We start from the raw sequence: 18,310 nt of genomic DNA on the forward strand, positions 1-18,310 counted from the left end.
CTGCCAATTGGCTTTTTTTTTTTTTTAAGGCAATTGAAAATATAAAGAAACAATATTCTTCTTTTTGAAAAACAACTTCACAAAAGCTAGTGCAGATGTTGCAGTGAATATAGACCATGCTGCTGAGATGGGAGTACCGGGAGGTTGGCAAGGCCCACTCACTAGCGTATGGCTGTCTTCTGTCTCTCAGCTTCATGATGTCTATGGTTTGACTTCATGCTTCTGTAAATGAGAAATTGTATGTGTTCCTGACTTTTGAGGTTATTTCCAAATAGTTGAAACTGACTTTTTAGTCCACAAATACCCAAAGTCCACCATCTGTATAATTTTCCAGAATCCTATCATGTTTATCTGAAAATATTCAGTAAAGCCAAATGATCAAACAGAAAACAAAAAGTTGTGAAACCTCCATTGTTGTTGTTAGGTGCTGTTGAGTCAGTTCTGACTCATGTACAACAGAACAAAACACTGCCAAGTCCTGCGTCACCCTCACATTTGTTGCTATGTTTGAGCCCATTGTTGCAGCCACTGCGTCAATCCATCTCGTTGAGGATCTTCCTCTTTTTCGCCTGCCCTCTACTTTATCAAGCTTGATGTCCTTCTCCAGGGACTGGTCCCTCCCGATAACATGTCTAAAGTATGTGAGGTGTAGTCTTACCACCCTTGCTTCTAAGGATAGAAACTTCTACAGGTGATCTCAGTGAACAGTTTTAAAGTGCTCTTTGAACTTAATTCCAGGGGGTATTTGACATTTCCAGAGTAGAGTTATATCCATTTCTTAAAAACATATAGGAAATGTTAAACATAAAAAGATACAAGAATTTTTGTCAAGATCATTGAGCAGATGAAGGGAACAAATAAGTTTATTCTAAGCCCTGAAAGGAGTACTCTATGCTTATATAGGCAGCCCTACTGGAATGTAATTTCCTGCAGAAACTATGTTGTACATGGTGATTAGGATCCTGTCTTAGTTTTCTAGTGCTGCTATAGCAGAAATACTACAAGTGGATGGCTTTAACAAACAGAAATTAATTTTCTCACAGCTTAGGGGGCTAGAAGTCCGAAATCAGGGCACTGGATCTAGGGGAAGGCTTTCTCTCTCTCTCAGCTGTAGAAGAAGGTTCTTGTCTCTTCAGCTTCTATTCCTTAGCTCCTTGGTGATCTTCATGTGCCATGGCATCTATCATCCCCCATCTCTGCTTTCTTCTCTTTTTATATGTGAAAAGTGGTTGGCTTAAAACACACCCTAGGGACACAGCAAAAGCAGTGCTCAGAGGCCAATTTATATCGATAAATGCACACATACAAAAAGAAGAAAGAGCCAAAATCAGAGAACTGTCCCGACAACTTGAACAAATAGAAACTGAGCAACAAAAGAATCCATCAGGCACCCGAAGAAAACAAATAATAAAAATTAGAGCTGAACTAAATGAATTAGAGAACAGAAAAACAATTGAAAGAATTAACAAAGCCAAAAGCTGGTTCTTTGAAAAAATTAACAGAATTGATAAACCATTGGCTAGACTGACTAAAGAAATACAGGAAAGGAAACAAATAACCCGAATAAGAAACGAGAAGGACCACATCACAACAGAACCAAATGAAATCAAAAGAATCATATCAGATTACTACATAAAATTGTACTCTAACAAATTTGAAAACCTAGAAGAAATGGATAAATTCTTGGAACAATACTACTTACCTAAACTAACACATTCAGAAGTAGAACAACTAAATAGACCCATAACAAAAAAAGAGATTGAAACGGTAATCAAAAAACTCCCAACAAAAAAAAGTCCTGGCCCAGATGGCTTCACTGCAGAGTTCTACCAAACCTTCAGAGAAGACTTAACACCATTACTATTGAAGGTATTTCAAAGTATAGAAAAAGACGGAATACTATCCAACTCATTCTATGAAGCTACCATCTCCCTGATACCAAAACCAGGTAAAGACATTACAAAAAAAGAAAATTTTAGACCTATATCCCTCATGAACATAGATGCAAAAATCCTTAACAAAATTCTAGCCAATAGAATCCAACAACACATCAAAAAAATAATTCACCCTGATCAAGTGGGATTTATACCAGGTATGCAAGGCTGGTTTAATATCAGAAAAACCATTAATGTAATCCATCACATAAATAAAACAAAAGACAAAAACCACATGATCTTATCAATTGATGCAGAAAAGGCATTTGACAAAGTCCAACACCCATTTATGATAAAAACTCTCACCAAAATAGGAATTGAAGGAAAATTCCTCAACATAATAAAGGGCATATATGCAAAGCCAACGGCCAATATCACTCTAAATGGAGAGAACCTGAAAGCATTTCCCTTGAGAACGGGAACCAGACAAGGATGCCCTTTATCACCGCTCTTATTCAACATCATACTTGAAGTCCTAGCCAGGGCAATTAGGCTAGACAAAGAAATAAAGGGTATCCAGATTGGTAAGGAGGAAGTAAAGCTATCACTATTTGCAGATGACATGATCGTATACATGGAAAACCCTAAGAAATCCTCCAGAAAACTACTGAAACTAATAGAAGAGTTTGGAAGAGTCTCAGGATATAAAATAAACATACAAAAATCACTTGGATTCCTCTACATCAACAAAAAGAACACCGAAGAGGAAATAACCAAATCAATACCATTCACAGTAGCCCCCAAGAAGATAAAATACTTAGGAATAAATCTTACCAAGGATGTAAAAGACCTATACAAAGAAAACTATAAAACTCTGCTACAAGAAATTCAAAAGGACACACTTAAATGGAAAAACATACCCTGCTCATGGATAGGAAGACTTAACATAGTAAAAATGTCTATTCTACCAAAAGCCATTTATACATACAACACACTTCCAATCCAAATACCAATGTCATACTTTAAGGGAATAGAGAAACAAATCACTAATTTCATATGAAAGGAAAGAACCCCCGGATAAGCAAAACATTACTGAAAAAGAAGAAGAAAGTGGGAGGCCTCACCCTACCTGATTTCAGAACCTATTATATAGCTACAGTAGTCAAAACAGCCTGATACTGGTACAACAACAGGCACATAGACCAATGGAAGAGAATTGAGAATCCAGATATAAATCCATCCATTTATGAGCAGCTGATATTTGACAAAGGACCAGTGTCAGTCAATTGGGGAAATAATAGTCTTTTTAACAAATGGTGCTGGCATACCTGGATATCCATTTGCAAAAGAATGAAACAGGACCCATACCTCACACCATGCACAAAAACTAACTCCAAGTGGATCAAAGACCTAAACATAAAGACTAAAACGATAAAAATCATGGAAGAAAAAATAGGATCTACCCTAGGAGCCCTAATACAGGGCATAAACAGAATACAAAACATTACCAAAAATGATGAAGAGAAACCAGATAACTGGGAGCTCCTAAAAATCAAACACCTATGCTCATCTAAAGACTTCACCAAAAGAGTAAAAAGACCACCTACAGACTGGGAAAGAACATTCAGCTATGACATCTCAGACCAGCGCCTGATCTCTAAAATCTACATGACTCTGTCAAAACTCAACCACAAAAAGACAAACAACCCAATCAAGAAGTGGGCAAAGGATATGAACACACATTTCACTAAGGAAGATATTCAGGCAGCCAACAGATACATGAGAAAATGCTCTCGATCATTAGCCATTAGAGAAATGCAAATTAAAACTACGATGAGATTCCATCTGACACCAACTAGACTGGCATTAATTCAAAAAACACAAAATAATAAATGTTGGAGAGGCTGCGGAGAGACTGGAACTCTCATACACTGCTGGTGGGATTGTAAAATGGTACAACCACTTTGGAAATCCATCTGGCGTTATCTTAAACAGTTAGAAATAGAACTACCATACAACCCAGAAATCCCACTCCTCGGAATATACCCTAAAAATACAAGACCCTTCACACAAACAGATATATGCACACCCATGTTTATTGCAGCTCTGTTTACAATAGCAAAAAGCTGGAAGCAACCAAGATGTCCATCAACGGACGAATGGGTAAATAAATTGTGGTACATTCACACAATGGAATACTACGCATCGATAAAGAACAGTGACGAATCTCTGAAACATTTCATAACATGGAGGAATCTGGAAGGCATTATGCTGAGCGAAATGAGTCAGTTGCAAAAGGACAAATATTGTATAAGACCACTATTATAAGATCTTGAGAAATAGAAAAAATGGAAAAGAACACATACTTTTGTGGTTACGAAGGGGGGAGGGAGGGAGGGAGAGGGCTTTTTATTGATCAATCTGTAGATGGGAACTGCTTTGGGTGAAGGGAAAGACAACACTCAAAACAAGGAAGGTCAGCCTAATCGGACAGGATTAAAAGTAAAGAGGTTTCCGAGATAAAATGAAAGCTTCAAAGGATAGCGAAGCAGGGGCTGGGGTCTGGGGAACTTGGTTTGAGAGGACTTCTAAATCAATGGGCAAAACAATTCTATTATGAAAACACTCTGCATCCCACTTTGAATTGTGGCACCTGGGGTCCTAAATGCCAACAAGCGGCCATCTAAAATACATTAATTGGTCTCAACCCACCGGGAGCAAAGGCAAAGGAAGAACACCAAGGTCACACGACAACTAAGAACCCAAGAGGCAGAAAGGGCCACTTGAACCAGAGACCTACAATATCCTGAGACCAGAAGAACTAGTTGGTGCCCGGCCACAATCGATGTCTGCCCTGTCAGGGAACACAACAGACAACTCCTGAGGGAGCAGGAGACCAATGGGATGCAGACCCCAAATTCTCATTAAAAGATCACACCTAATGGTATGATTGCGACTAGAGGAATCCCAGAGACAATGCTCCCCAGAACTTCTGATGGCACAGGACAGGAACCATCCCCGAAGACAAATCATCAGGCATGAAAAGGACTGGTCAGTGGAGGGGGGAGAGAGATACTGATGAAGAGTGAGCTAATTAAATCAGGTGGACACGGGAGAGTGTGTTGGCAACTCTTGACTGGAGGGGGGATGGGAAGATAGAGAGAGAGGGAAGAAGGTAAAATTGGCACGAAACGAGAGACTGTAAGGGCTGACTCAATAGGGGGAGAGCAAGTGGGAGAAGGGAGTAAGATGTATGTAAACCTACATGTGACAGACTGATTGGAATGGTAAATGTTCACTTGAAGCTTAATAAAAATTAAAAAAAAAAAAAAAGATATTAATAAAAAAAAAAAACACACCCTACACTGATATGGCTTAACATAACAAAGAAAACCCATTTCCAAATGGGATTATAATCACAAATCTAGGGATTAGGATTTACAACACATAATTTTGAGGACACAATTAAATCCATAACAAATCCTAAGTTTACTTGAAAAAAAAGTCTGTTTGACCCATGTTGTAGCTGAACTCTTTCATTCATCAAAAATTTAGGAAATACCTACGTAGATTTTGCCTGCCATGTTGTAGCAGGTACTGGGGTGACAAGTGGGTCTCTGCCCTTAAAGAACTTGCAGCCTAATGGAGTGAAAAGTCTAGAAAATAGGCAATACTGTGAAAGACGTGAGGAGATGGGGTAAGGACGGGTGCAATGTGAGCTTGTGGAGGAGGCCAGTCACCCAACTGGGGGTGAGGGTGGGGGCAGAGAAGCTGCCTGGAGGGAAGTCATCCTGGGAGCTAAATTGGGAATTGAAGGATGAGTAGGAGTTAACCAGGCAAAGGGGAAAAATTTGGGGCATAAGAGGAGATGGCAAATTATGCTGAAGGTCAGGGGTGGATTATTCAATAGGCAAGGTAAGCATAAGAGAAGTTGGGGAATTATGCTGTAGGTCAGGGGTGGATTTTCCAATAAGCAAGGTAAGCATGGGTTTACTTGTGCTTACTTACTAATCTGTAGTGAACAATTTCACATGGGTTTCACCATGCCATATCAAAGTGAAACCCATGTGAAATTGTTCACTACAAATTAGTAAGTAAGCACAAGTAAGCCCATGCTTACCTTGCTTATTAGATAATCTGCTCTTGAAGTCCAGGCAGACGAAAGAGTATGTTTAAAGGCTTGAAAATAAGAAAGAGATTTTTATTAGTTACTAGGAACAGAGAGGGAACACTGGTGGCACAGTGGTTAAGATCTTAGCTGCCAACCAAAAGGTTGGCAGTTCAAATCCACCAGCTGCTCCTTAGAAACTCTACGGAGCAGTTCCACTCTGTCCTATAGGGTCGCTATGAGTTGAAATCAATTCTATGGCAACAGGTTTTTTTTTTTTGGAGGGGGTTGGTTAAGAATAGAGAGAAGGAATAAAAGTTTTCCTTCCCCTTCCTGGACATGGAGTTTGCCATGGGGCAATTCTGATATAGGCCAAGTTTGTCTTTGGCATTCTGTCATCTACCTTTCTGTGCTTTTCTCCTTCTCCTTCCCCAGATAGCTAATGCTCTTCTGTTTATCCAGCCCTCTGGGGCACCTCACTAGCCAGGCATGCTACAACACTCTCCTTAGCTCAAAATTACCCACTTCTGTTTTTACCCCTGTCAAAACTCTTACTACCCCAGAGCATTCTTCTCAGCTAGGTTGCAAGAGGACAATATCTGATTAAATGATTTTTTTCCTAAAGTGTGAATGACTATTAGCCTCTCAGAAGTGTCGGCATTTTAAAAGAAGATGCTTCTGAGTCCAAAGTGAACATTTTATTGGTAAGATTTTAATAGCAGAACAAAGTGAAATTGTAACATTTTAGGCTGTATTAAAAATATTTTTGATCTGGGGAGCTACCTTGTAAACAGGCCTATCTTCATTGCAAATCTGCCTCAAGGTTTGGTTCTTCCAAAGTGTTCCTACATTTTTCTATTTTCTCCTCATACTATCTCACAAAGTTGCAAATTATTTTCAGTATTATCTGCAAAAGGGTGTCTGATGCTGAGTAAGGGGAACTGGAGGGAGAATGTGCAACGGAAGGCATTGTTTGTATTAGTCTTCATTAAGTCAGGGACTTTGTAAACTCTGATGTATCGTCAGAGGCAAATATGCCTATTTAGACTGACACTACCACTAAACATGCACAGTGTTAAGAATGCATGTTTGTAGGTAGTTCACATCCCAGCTTCACCACTTAGCTGTGTGACCTCGGGCAAGTCACTTAACCTCTCTGCGCTACATTGTCCTAGATAAAAAATGAAGATAGTAATAGGATTTACCATCATCATTGCCATGAGGATTGTGTAAATAAAATAATGAATGCAAAGCACTCAGCACATTGTTTGGCATATCAAAGATAGATAACAGCAGTGTCCAACATCATCATCATCATCCTTTTTCACTGAAACCAAACCCACTGGCACTGAGTTGATTATAACACATAACAACCGTGTATAACAGAGTAGAATTGTCCCATAAGGTTTCCTAGGCTATAATCTTTATGGGAGCAGTTCGCCAGATCTTTTCTCCCACGAAGTGGCTGGTGGGTTTGAACCAATGACCTTTCAGTTTGCAGCTCAACTCTTAACCACTGCGCCACCAGGGCTCCTTCTTTCAGTGAAGGACTCCTATTTTAAAAGCTGCTCTGGCCCAGTTCCAACCAACGAATGACAATGAATGGTAGTGACATTGAAACTATTCCCACCGTGGTCGGAATGTCTCTCCGAGGAGGCAGAAGAGAGGGTAGTGCAGACTGCACTAGGCGTTACTCTGCTTGCAGACTTTGAGATTGGCAAGCATGTGACTGTGCCTTTTCTCCTTCTAGTTTTGCAAACTCTAGCAGAAACGATTCCCTCCACTCAGCTCTGGAGTCCTTAATCCATGGCATTGCTTCCTGTTAATACAGCAGGTCCCTCATGCAGGATTCATTGCTGCCTGCCCCCAAAAAAGTGGTGAGGAAGACCACACGCGTTTCCCTATTAACCAAAGACTATTTTTAGTAGAGAGAAAAAGTCTCTGCATAGTCACCCCTTCCCCCTGGTCTGATGCAGAAGCAGTAAGGTCTGTGTGTCGGGGTTGGGCTACAAAGCCAACCTACACTCCCAGTTCTTGCATATCTCTCCATGAGGGGAACAAAATATAAAGGGAAGCTTGGAAGAGGCAGAACTGGCCTCAGCCCATCATACAGGCCTAAGAGCCTTTTCCGGGTAGTTTCCTGGAATGCAGTGGCGCTGGCTGAGCTGTGCACGACTTTATCCATTGCCGTTGTGTCACTTCTGAGTCATAGCAACCCTACGGGACAGAGTAGAACTGCCCCACAGGGTTTCCAAGGCTGTAATTATTATGGAAGCAGACTGCCGCATCATTCTCCCATAGAGCAGCTGGTGGGTCAGAACCACAGACCTTTCACTTAGCAGCCAAATGCCTAACCACTGTACCACCAGTGCTCCTTTGCACAACTCTAACAAAAAAACCTACACCCACTGCCGTTGAGTCAATTCTGACTCATAGCGACCCTACAGGACAGGGTAGAACTGCCCCACAGCAACTCTAGGGGGCACTTAAATGTAATGTCCACCTCATTGTAGTGTGAACTGTGTGATGCACAGCCTGCAGAACCCACAGGACGTTCCTGCACCATACCTTTTCCTGGACCAGCAAAGAGCAAGCACTTGGTTCCATCGACTTCTCTCTAATATTTGCACTCAGATCACAGCACGCAGGATGCTCATGCGTGACTCATGAAGACATCACCCTTCACAGGCTCGCCAAGAAGTGAAAACTTTTTCCTACTTATTGGTATATTTAGGGAAAATCGTGTGTTTACGGAGGTCTATGTATGAAATAAGGAGCCCTGGTGTTGTAACAGGTAAGTGCTTGGCTGCTAACCAAAAGGTTGGTAGTTTGAACTCGTCCAGCAGCTCTTCAGGAGAAAGGCCTAGCAGTTTGCTTCCACAAAGATTAAAAAAAAAAAAATTTACAGCCTAGAAAATCCTATGGGGCAGTTCTGCTCTGTCACATGGGGTTGCTATGAGTCGGAACTGACTCGATGGCACCCAGCAACAACAAGTATGAAATAACATACCCATTAGTCAAATAACATAGAGGAGAAGTACAGGTGACTTTTGGAGGAGGACTTACTTTTTAGAAAGTATTGAGTACTAGACCCTTCCTTTTCATGGCTGACATTTGAACTGACAGATTCAGAAGCTGAAAAACAATAAGAATTTTATGGGAAAGTGTGAAAAATTCTTTTAAAAAAAAAAACAAAACTATTTTCCTTACACCAAGACAGGGACAAACCCTAGGTGGAATGCCTTGATGCTTAAAACTTCATAATGCATTGGGTGGTTTTGAAAACCCATAGACACTGCCATGAGAGAAGGTCGATGTAGGATTAAGAAACACTGAGGAAAATAATGTTTTTATGCAAGATGTTTAAAGGCAAAACCCTACAGGGATCATGATGCTAAAATTCTGAGAGGAAAACTTTGAAACAGTTAATGTTTGACATACGCTGTGAGGAGATGCCCAGATTTGAAGAGCAGATGTGGGGTGAGGCCCCAGCGCGTGCAGCAACAGGGGGATGACAGCCAAGCTTGAGGAGCCCCGGTTTCCAGCTGTAGCACCAACATGAGGGCTGGACCAGGGGGGACAGGAGGGAATCCAGCCCATCTGATTCTAGCCAAAAGGACAGACAGGCTTTTTCACAGCCCCTGATGACTTTTTTTTTGTGTTCTGTTAGAGCCACCTTGGCTGAGAATTATTCTAGCTGTCCTTGTCAGTTAAAATGAAAACTAGTTAAAACAAGGCTGTTTGAATGGCTAAAGAGGATTAGGATGACAGACCTGAAAAAGATAGCTAAGGAAGAGATAATAGATAACAAAGGTAGGTTCCTAAGTGTATCCTAAATGGAGGAGGAATTTTTAAAAAGCTCATTGTGGTAAAATATATAACAAAAAATTTGCCATTTTCACAATAGCAAAAAGATGAGAACAATCTAAGTGCCCATCAACAGATGAATGGATAAACAAAAACTATGGTACATACACACATTGGAATACTATGCAAAGATAAAGAACAATGATGAATCTGTGAAACATCTCACAACATAAATGAATTTGGAGGACATTATGCTGAGTGAAATAAGTCAATCACAAAAGGACAAATACTGTATGAGACCACTATTGTACAAACTCATGAAAAGGTTTACACACAGAAAGAAACAATCTTTGATGGTTATGAGGGAGAGAAGGGGCAGGGAGAGGAAAACACTAACTAGACAAAAGAAACTCTGGTGGCATAGTGGTTAAGTGCTATGGCTGCTAACCAAAAGGTCTGCAGTTCGAATCCACCAGGAGCCCTTGGAAACTCTATGGGACAGTTCCACTCTGTCCTATTGGATCACTATAAGTTGGAATCAACTCCAACGGCGAAGGTTTTTTTTTTTTTTACAAAAGATAAGCGGTAACTTTGGTGAAGGGTAAGACAGTACACAATACTGGGGAAGTCAGCACAACTTGACCAAGGCAAAGTCGTAGGAAAAAAAAAGTCATAGACACATTCAAACTTCTTGAGGGACCGAGTTACTGGGCTAAGGGCTGGGGACCATGGTCTCGGGGGACATCTAGCTCAATTGGCATAACATGTTCTACATCCTGCTTGGGGGAATAGCATTCGGGGTCTTAAAAGCTTGTGAGCAGCAGTCTGAGATATGTCTACTGGTCCCACCCCATCTGGAGCAAGGGAGAATGAAGAAAACCAAAGGCACAAGGGAAAGACTAGTCCAAAGACTAATGAACAACAACTACCACAGCCTCCACCGGACTGAGTCCAGCACAACTAGTGGCTACCACCACTGACTGCTCTGACAGGGATCACAACAGAGGGTCCCAGTCAGAGCTGGAGAAAAACGTAGAACAAAGTTCTAACTCACCAAAAAAAAAAAAAAAAAAAAAGACTAGACTTACTGGTCTGACGGAGACTGAAGAAACCCTGACAATATGGGCCCTGGACACCCTCTTAACTCAGTACTAAAGTCGCTCCTGAGGTGCACCCTTCAGCCAAAGATTATACAGGCCTATAAAACAAACAATAACACACATAGTTCAACCATGTATGCGAGACTAAATGGGCACACCAGCCTGGGGACAAGGACAAGAAGACAGGAGAGGAAGGGAAAGCTGGATGAATGGAAATGGGAACCCAAGGTTGAGAAGGGGAGAGTGTTGACGTGTCGAGGGGTTGGCAACCAATGTAACAAAACAATATGTGTATTAATTGTTTAATGAGAAACTAATTTTGCTCTGTAAGCTTTCAACAAAAGCACAATTAAAAAAAATTGCCATTTTAACCATTTTTAAGTGTACAGTTCAGTGACATTAATTACATTCACCTTGTTGTACAACCATTATCACTGTTTATTTCCAAAAGTTTTTCACCACCCCAAACAGAAACTCAGTATCCCTGAAGCAATAATTTCCCATACCCTCCTTTCCCCAACCCCTGGTCATCACTAATCTATTTTCTGTCTCAATGTATTTGCCTATTCTAGATATTTTATATAAGTAGAATCATATCATGTTTGTTCTTTTGTATCTGATTTATTTCACTCAGCAGGTTTTTTTTTTTCAGCATAATGTTTTCAAGGTTCATCCATGTTGTAGCATGTATCAGAATTTTGTCCCTCTTTATGACTAAATAATACTCCATTGTATGCATGTACCACATCTTGTTTGTCCCTTCATCTGTTGATCGACGCTGGGGTTCTTACTACCTTTCGGCTATTGTGAATAGTGCTGCAGTGAACACTGATGTCCATGTATCTGTTTAAGTCCCTGCTTTGAAGTCTTTGGGCATATACCTAGGAATGAAACTGCTAGGTCATGTAGGGTAAATCTCTATTTAACTTTCTGAGGAGAGGAAGAAAAGTTTTTAAAGGAAAATTGTGTGTGTGTGTGTATGTAAGAGAGAGAAAGAGAAAAAAGAGAAAGAGAGATAGATAGGGAGGAAAAAATCAAAGTGAATCCTAAAAAATTCAAACTGGAAAAGATTTACAGATCTTCCAGTCTAAATGCCCACCCAAACTAATTTCCAAATCCTCTTTACAATTTCCTTCCTTGTCTCGTTACTGATAATAAATATACTAGAGAGGTTGCCAAAAAAAGAATGGGCTTTATTGATTTGCTGAATTGTGGTGGGCTTGGAAAAGCCCACTCCTAGATGTGTTTCTATTGTGGCATGCACACAGGCAGCCACACACACAGCCACACGCACACACGCAGCCACAAGCACACAGCCACATGCACATATGCAGCCACATGCACACACACAACCACATGCAGCCACACATACAGCCACACACACACATGCAGCCACATGTACATTCACAGCCATGCGCACACACACAGCCACACACACACAGCCACATATACACACAGCCACACACAAACAGGCACACGCACACACACTGCCACATGCACACACACAGCCACACACACACGCAGCCACAGACACACACGCAGCCACATGCACATACATAGCCACACGCACACATGCAGCCACATGCACACATGTAGCCACATGCACACATACAACCACGCACACAGCCACATGCACACATGCAGCCACAGACACACATGCAGCCACACACACACACAGCCACATGCACACATACAACCATGCACACACAGCCACACATACACACACAGCCACATGCACACACACAGCCACATGCACACACACAGCTCCACATACACACATACACGCGCAGCCGCATGCACACACACATAGCCACATGCACACATGCAGCCACACGTACACAGATAGCCACACATATACACACAGCCACACGCACACACGCAGCCACACACACAGCCACATGCACACACACAGCCGCACATACCCACACAGCCACACATACACATGCAGCTGCATGCACACACACATAACCACACGCACACACACATAGCCACATGCACACACATAGCCACATGCACACACATAACCACATGCACACACACATAGCCACATGCACACACATAACCTCATGCACACACACATAGCCACATGCACACACGCAGCCGCACGTACACACACAGCCACATGCACACACAGCCACACATACACACACAGCCACACGTACACATGCAGCTGCATGCACACACACATAGCCACATGCACAGACGCAGCCGCACGTACACAGATAGCCACAGGTACACACACAGCTGCATGCACACATACAGCCACACGCACACACGCAGCTGCACACACACGCACAGCCACACGCACACACACAGCCGCATGCATGCAGATGATTTAGACCTAGCAGAGCAACTAGGGATTCTGAGACCCACCACTGGAGAGAGGAAAACCATAATTAGTGTTAATTGTTGACCCTACGGTTTGAGAATAGATGCTCTGGAGAATGGGAAATGAGAACAAACATTAATTATTGAGTAGGGACCTTGGAGACAGACACTCTGGATTAAAAGGAGAGAGATAAATTGCATAATGAATGTTAATTTTCCCTCAAAGAGTTGAGTGGTTGGTGGTTGAAAGGGAAAAAGAGGCTAAAACAATCATGCAAGAGAAACTTCAGTGTGTGTTGGGGTAAGAAGGTACCCGCGGGTTACTTGAACACTTTCCATCACGGCTTACTGCCTTGCCCTTTGCCTCACGTCTCTTTGCTATTAGGGCTTTCCTCAGGACTCTTACTGTTTACCACAGTCGTCTGCTAGGAAACTCAACCACTTCCCCCTGAGTGCATAAACCAGAAAACAGACACATTGCATTGCAGAAGAGCTGAGAGGCACATGGCAGTGGAATTTATTTTTTATCTGTGCTTGTGGGAGTTCAGCTTAAAAGGAGGGGGGCCAATGAAGCTGAGTGCCACGTGGGAGAGGTCCATGGCCCTGTGTATGCTCTCTCAGGGTAACTGGGCTCCAGGGCCTTAAATGTTGTTTTATCTTAATTACAATACATGAGACACACATATATACACACCCTGAAGTAATCCTCTTAGCTGAAAGTGAAAACAGAAAAAAGATCATTTGAGTAGAGAATTATAGATGAGAGTTGCAGCCAATTTTGCAAAGACTGAAACGGAGACTCTGCAAACAAGCTTGTCTCTGGTTCCTCGGTCAAGATTTCCACGTCCACTTGGCAGCCCTTGGGATCTTCCCTTTGAGGTGTCTTTTTAATTTGCTCACTGTCTTCCTTCCACATTCTCCTCAGCAGCCTCTGGATGATTCCAGCAGCCTCCTAACTGAGCCCCGTGCCTTTCCTCTTGCCAGTTCATTCATGCTGGCACACATACTGGGTTGCACGCTCCCTTCCTCAAACATCTTCTTTCATTCCTTGTTGCCTAAAAAGCAGCTCTATCCTCTGTCCTGACATACAAGGCCTTCCCAGGTCTGGCCTGGGCTGCCTTTCTGCCCCATCTCCCCCATTAAGGCCCTCCACAGTCCATTCACACTGGGCTACTCATCATTTCCCAAACGTACTCTACTTTCCTACTTTTTGCCTTTGTTCCCACGCTGGCCCCTCAGCTGCGTGTCTTTCCCTCCTCTTCTCTGTTTATTCCCTTCTTCTAATTTCTCAAAGGTTGGTGCAAATGGGGATTCCTCTGAGAAACCCTTCCCAGCTCCCTAGATTAGAATTAATTCTTCTTTCCTTGAACACCCTGAATCTTGCTGCTCAGGCCTATACTAAGCACACATTTCATTCTGGCTTGTGGTAGAGTTAGTTGCTTGTGTATTTTCCTTCACATAGACTGTGAGGTTCTTGAGGACAGGAGCCATGATCCCTGGTGTTGAGCCTAAGAAGTGGGGTGAGCAGAGCACACTCTCTGGGACAGACAGGCCTGGGAACCAAGCCTAGGGCTGTTGCTTACCAGGTGTAATCAATTTGCACAAGGGCCTTATCCTCTCTGTGTTTGAATTTCCTCATCTATGATAAACAACACATGCACAAAAAAGCAAAAACAAAAACCCCAGTTGCTGTCAAGTCGATTCCGACTCATGGTGACCCCATGGTTACAGAGTAGAACTGAGCTCCATAGGGTTTTCTTGGCTGTAATCTTTACAGAAGCAGATCGCTAGGCCTTTCTTCCATGACACCATTGGGTGGGTTTGAACTGCCAACCATTTCATTAGTAGCTGAGCACAAACTGTTTTCAGCACTCAGGGACCTTCATCTACAATAGGTGAATGAAAATACTCACTTCCTGGGATTATTGTCATGATGGAATGAGATCGCATATGTAGCACAATGTCTAACAGTGTTCACTCTCAGTATTAACACCCTTCCATGTCCCTTGCACATGGAAGGTGTTCAGCACGTTTTGTCAAAGGAGCCAAACAATTACATAATAGGTCTTCTATCCTTTAGGTCCAATGCTATTTCATATTGGGATTTCACTTAATACTTTACATGGTGAAGTGCAAGTATGAGGTGGTTTGAGTTTTGCAAAGCAACATGAAGTAGGTTGGGCAAGTATTTTAGTTGTATTATATTAGCTAAGACACAAGGTAAGCTTGTAACAGAGACCCCAATAAACATTTATTTCCCATTCGCATGAGTCCAGTGGTAAGCAGGCAGACTGAAGTAGCTCTGCCATTTAAAGTTGTCTGAATATCCTGGTTTCTCCTATCTTGTTGTTCTACCATCCCACAGAGTGTTATGCTCTTCCACGTTGTTGAAGCTATTTCACCACCACAACCAAGTCCAAGAGGGAAAGAGGAAGAAGAGGGCAAGTAGTTTCCTTTTAAGAAAATGCCTTGGGAGTTGTACACATTACTTCCATTCACATTCTCTTAGCCCAAACTTGGCCATACCTAGCTGCAAGAGAGGCTAGGGACTATGGTCTCTAGCTAGGCAGCCACATGTTCTGCTAAAATTCAGGGTGGGGGATTCCATCAATAAAAGGAATAATGGAGGAATGGATATTGGGAAACAATGTCTCTGCTATTCACAGTTTCAATCAATATTTATGGGTGATGTTCTGGGAAGACCCTACTGTGTTCTCTGAGATATTCAGAAGTAAATGAGGGGGATCTGTTCACAAGGAATTTCAAAGCTAGGTAAAAAGAATAACCAGAGCAAAAAAGATACAAGGGAGGAAGTGGCTGGTCTGAGGTCCAGGCAGAAAAAATGAGCGGAACCTGGGAAGGTAGCAATCAATGTGGCCTGAGGTGGTCAAGGAAGGGGTCACAATGAAGGTGGTTCTTGAAGTCCAGAAACTTTGACAAGAGGGACTAGAGGCAGTGTGATTCAGTAGGAAGAACTTTGACCTAACTGGATGCAGGTGCAGGAACATCTGGGTTCAAGCCTTGCATTTGCCACTTAGAAACTGTGTGACTTTGAACAATTCACCACACCTCTTTGGGGCTCAATTTCCTTCCTCATAAAATGAGAGGGTTTTCAAACTGTGGTCTCATAGCTCTAGTGGCTCTGCAGAGACCACCCTCCTCTGCTTGCCTCCCCACCCAGCAACCATCTTAGGAGGAAAAGGGTTAGCTGGGCTGTGGGGAAGTTGGTGGGGACACATTCAGAGACCCCATCCCCACTAAAGCCAGGGCAGCTCAAATTTTATCTGTTTTACCTATTAGACTCTTAAGCAAGAGTCCGATAAAATGCTTTCTCTGCCTAAACACTGATGAAAATGATGCCTAAGTTCCCTCCTGACTCTTGGTTCCCTGAGACAGAACAAATGTAAGGGAGGTGGTATCCATAACTTCACAGGCTCTATAAGAAATAAGAAGTATGTAAAAATAAAGATGAGTTAAATATTCTTCAGTACTTCCTGTTGAATATTTTCTTAAAAAAAAAAAGAATTTTCAGTGAGTTCAGAGCAAACTATTATTTTTGAATGTTTTCTCTTCTTTGGAATCCAGTAAAGTGGTGGTGATTCGACATTTTCAGCCAAGTTATGACATAGAGGAGTCTTTGTGCTTATGGTAATCATAAGGGGTTTTTGTCAAGGAAAAGGAGAGTCTGTAGTGTTTTCTAGCCCTCTCTGCTTGTGGCTATGGGAACACCCTCCAGTGTAGGTTGCTGAGGCCTTGTTGCTTTCACAACAGTGAAGAAAAGAACCCTGCTTTTATCTGAAGTCCTGGAGAAACACAGCTCCCATAGCCTGCCCCTCCCAGAGCACTCAGCATTGTACAGCTGATAAACCCAGAATTGCACTACGCTGAGCCTGATGGGAATCTTCCGTAATTTCTTTAAGGGGAGCACGTCAGAATGTAAACCCAGATATTTTAAAAAGAAATGGACTTACTATAGAGAATTAGTGCTTAAAAAGTTACTGCAGCAATTACCTCTTGACATGCTCAGTCTTTGTGAACTTGCTTGACAACATAAGCAGCCAAAAGTTTCAGGAGTTGCCTCAACCTCACTACTGCCCTGCAAATCTTATGCAAGTACATCTAACTGGTAGAAACCTAATTTGCATCCAGCTCCCTAGCTCCAAAGGTTATCTGGGAAATGTAGTTTTTAGCCTTCTAGCCTCTGCAGTGTGGGAAGGGCCACTGGAAGGAGATGCCAATCCGCCATATCCAGCATAGGAGCCATGTTTTCCTTTATTCAAACATTTGACCTGAGCTCACCAGGACTCTGCCAACATTATTTCTTATGGATCATTAACAAGCACTGATTGGGCAAAGGGAAAATGTAAATTACTGCCACAAGGGTCTCTTCCTATCTTTCTCTACTTCTTCCCACCCAGAGATAGATGGACTGTGGGCCCTACGGTTCAGAACTGATGTTTGGAGGATGAAAATAAGAGAAATCATAAAGTATCGAGTGACTGAGATCCTGCTTTAGATTTAGACAATAGAACTGCCCTATTGAGAGAGTCCTCTTGAAGAAAGTGGCATATTTAGAACCATAGAGCGTTAGAGTTAGAAGGAGCCTTAGAAATCATCTAGTTTAGCATTTTCCAAAGTGTGTTCGAAAAGTCATTTAATCCACAAGATGCCTTGCTTAAAATATTCAGTGATCAAATAAGTTTGGGAAATAATGCACACCTTCAACTCGAAGAGTCATAATTATGTTAGCATATTAAAGGCTCTGTGAAGTCCTGCAGTAAAGAATCAACTTAATTTTAGCCTACTGGTTCCCAAACCTATTTGACCTCAGAACCTGTTCTTTTTTAGGTAATGTATATTAGCCTTCCGAGGAATTGGAGTCCTATGGACATGTACTGGGGGTTTGGATCTAATCCTAACTCCTCTTTCCACTTGAGGAAGCTGAGGTCCCAAGCCATGAAGTTATTTGCCTATGATCACAGAACTCACAGATCTGGAACCCAAGACTTGGACATTAAGTCCAGAGCTCTTTCTTCATCCTCACACTGCTGATCTAAAGAACTTCCCTCCTTTAAACCTCCATGCATTAGCAC

General features: G+C 42.1%; 1 protein-coding gene across 1 annotated transcript in view; it reads right to left on the bottom strand.

The window, feature by feature from the left end:
* The window catches only part of KIAA2012 (KIAA2012 ortholog), a 144,879-nt gene that overhangs the window by 69,914 nt on the left and 56,655 nt on the right, over positions 1 to 18,310 (bottom strand). The window contains exon 12 of the mRNA XM_023542319.2: positions 9,049 to 9,117. Within this exon, the coding sequence (XP_023398087.1) occupies positions 9,049 to 9,117 (69 nt within the window). The remainder of the gene's footprint in view (positions 1 to 9,048; positions 9,118 to 18,310) is intronic.

The sequence above is a fragment of the Loxodonta africana genome, chromosome 6 (genome assembly GCF_030014295.1).
Source record: "Loxodonta africana isolate mLoxAfr1 chromosome 6, mLoxAfr1.hap2, whole genome shotgun sequence".
Taxonomy (NCBI): Eukaryota; Metazoa; Chordata; class Mammalia; order Proboscidea; family Elephantidae; genus Loxodonta; species Loxodonta africana.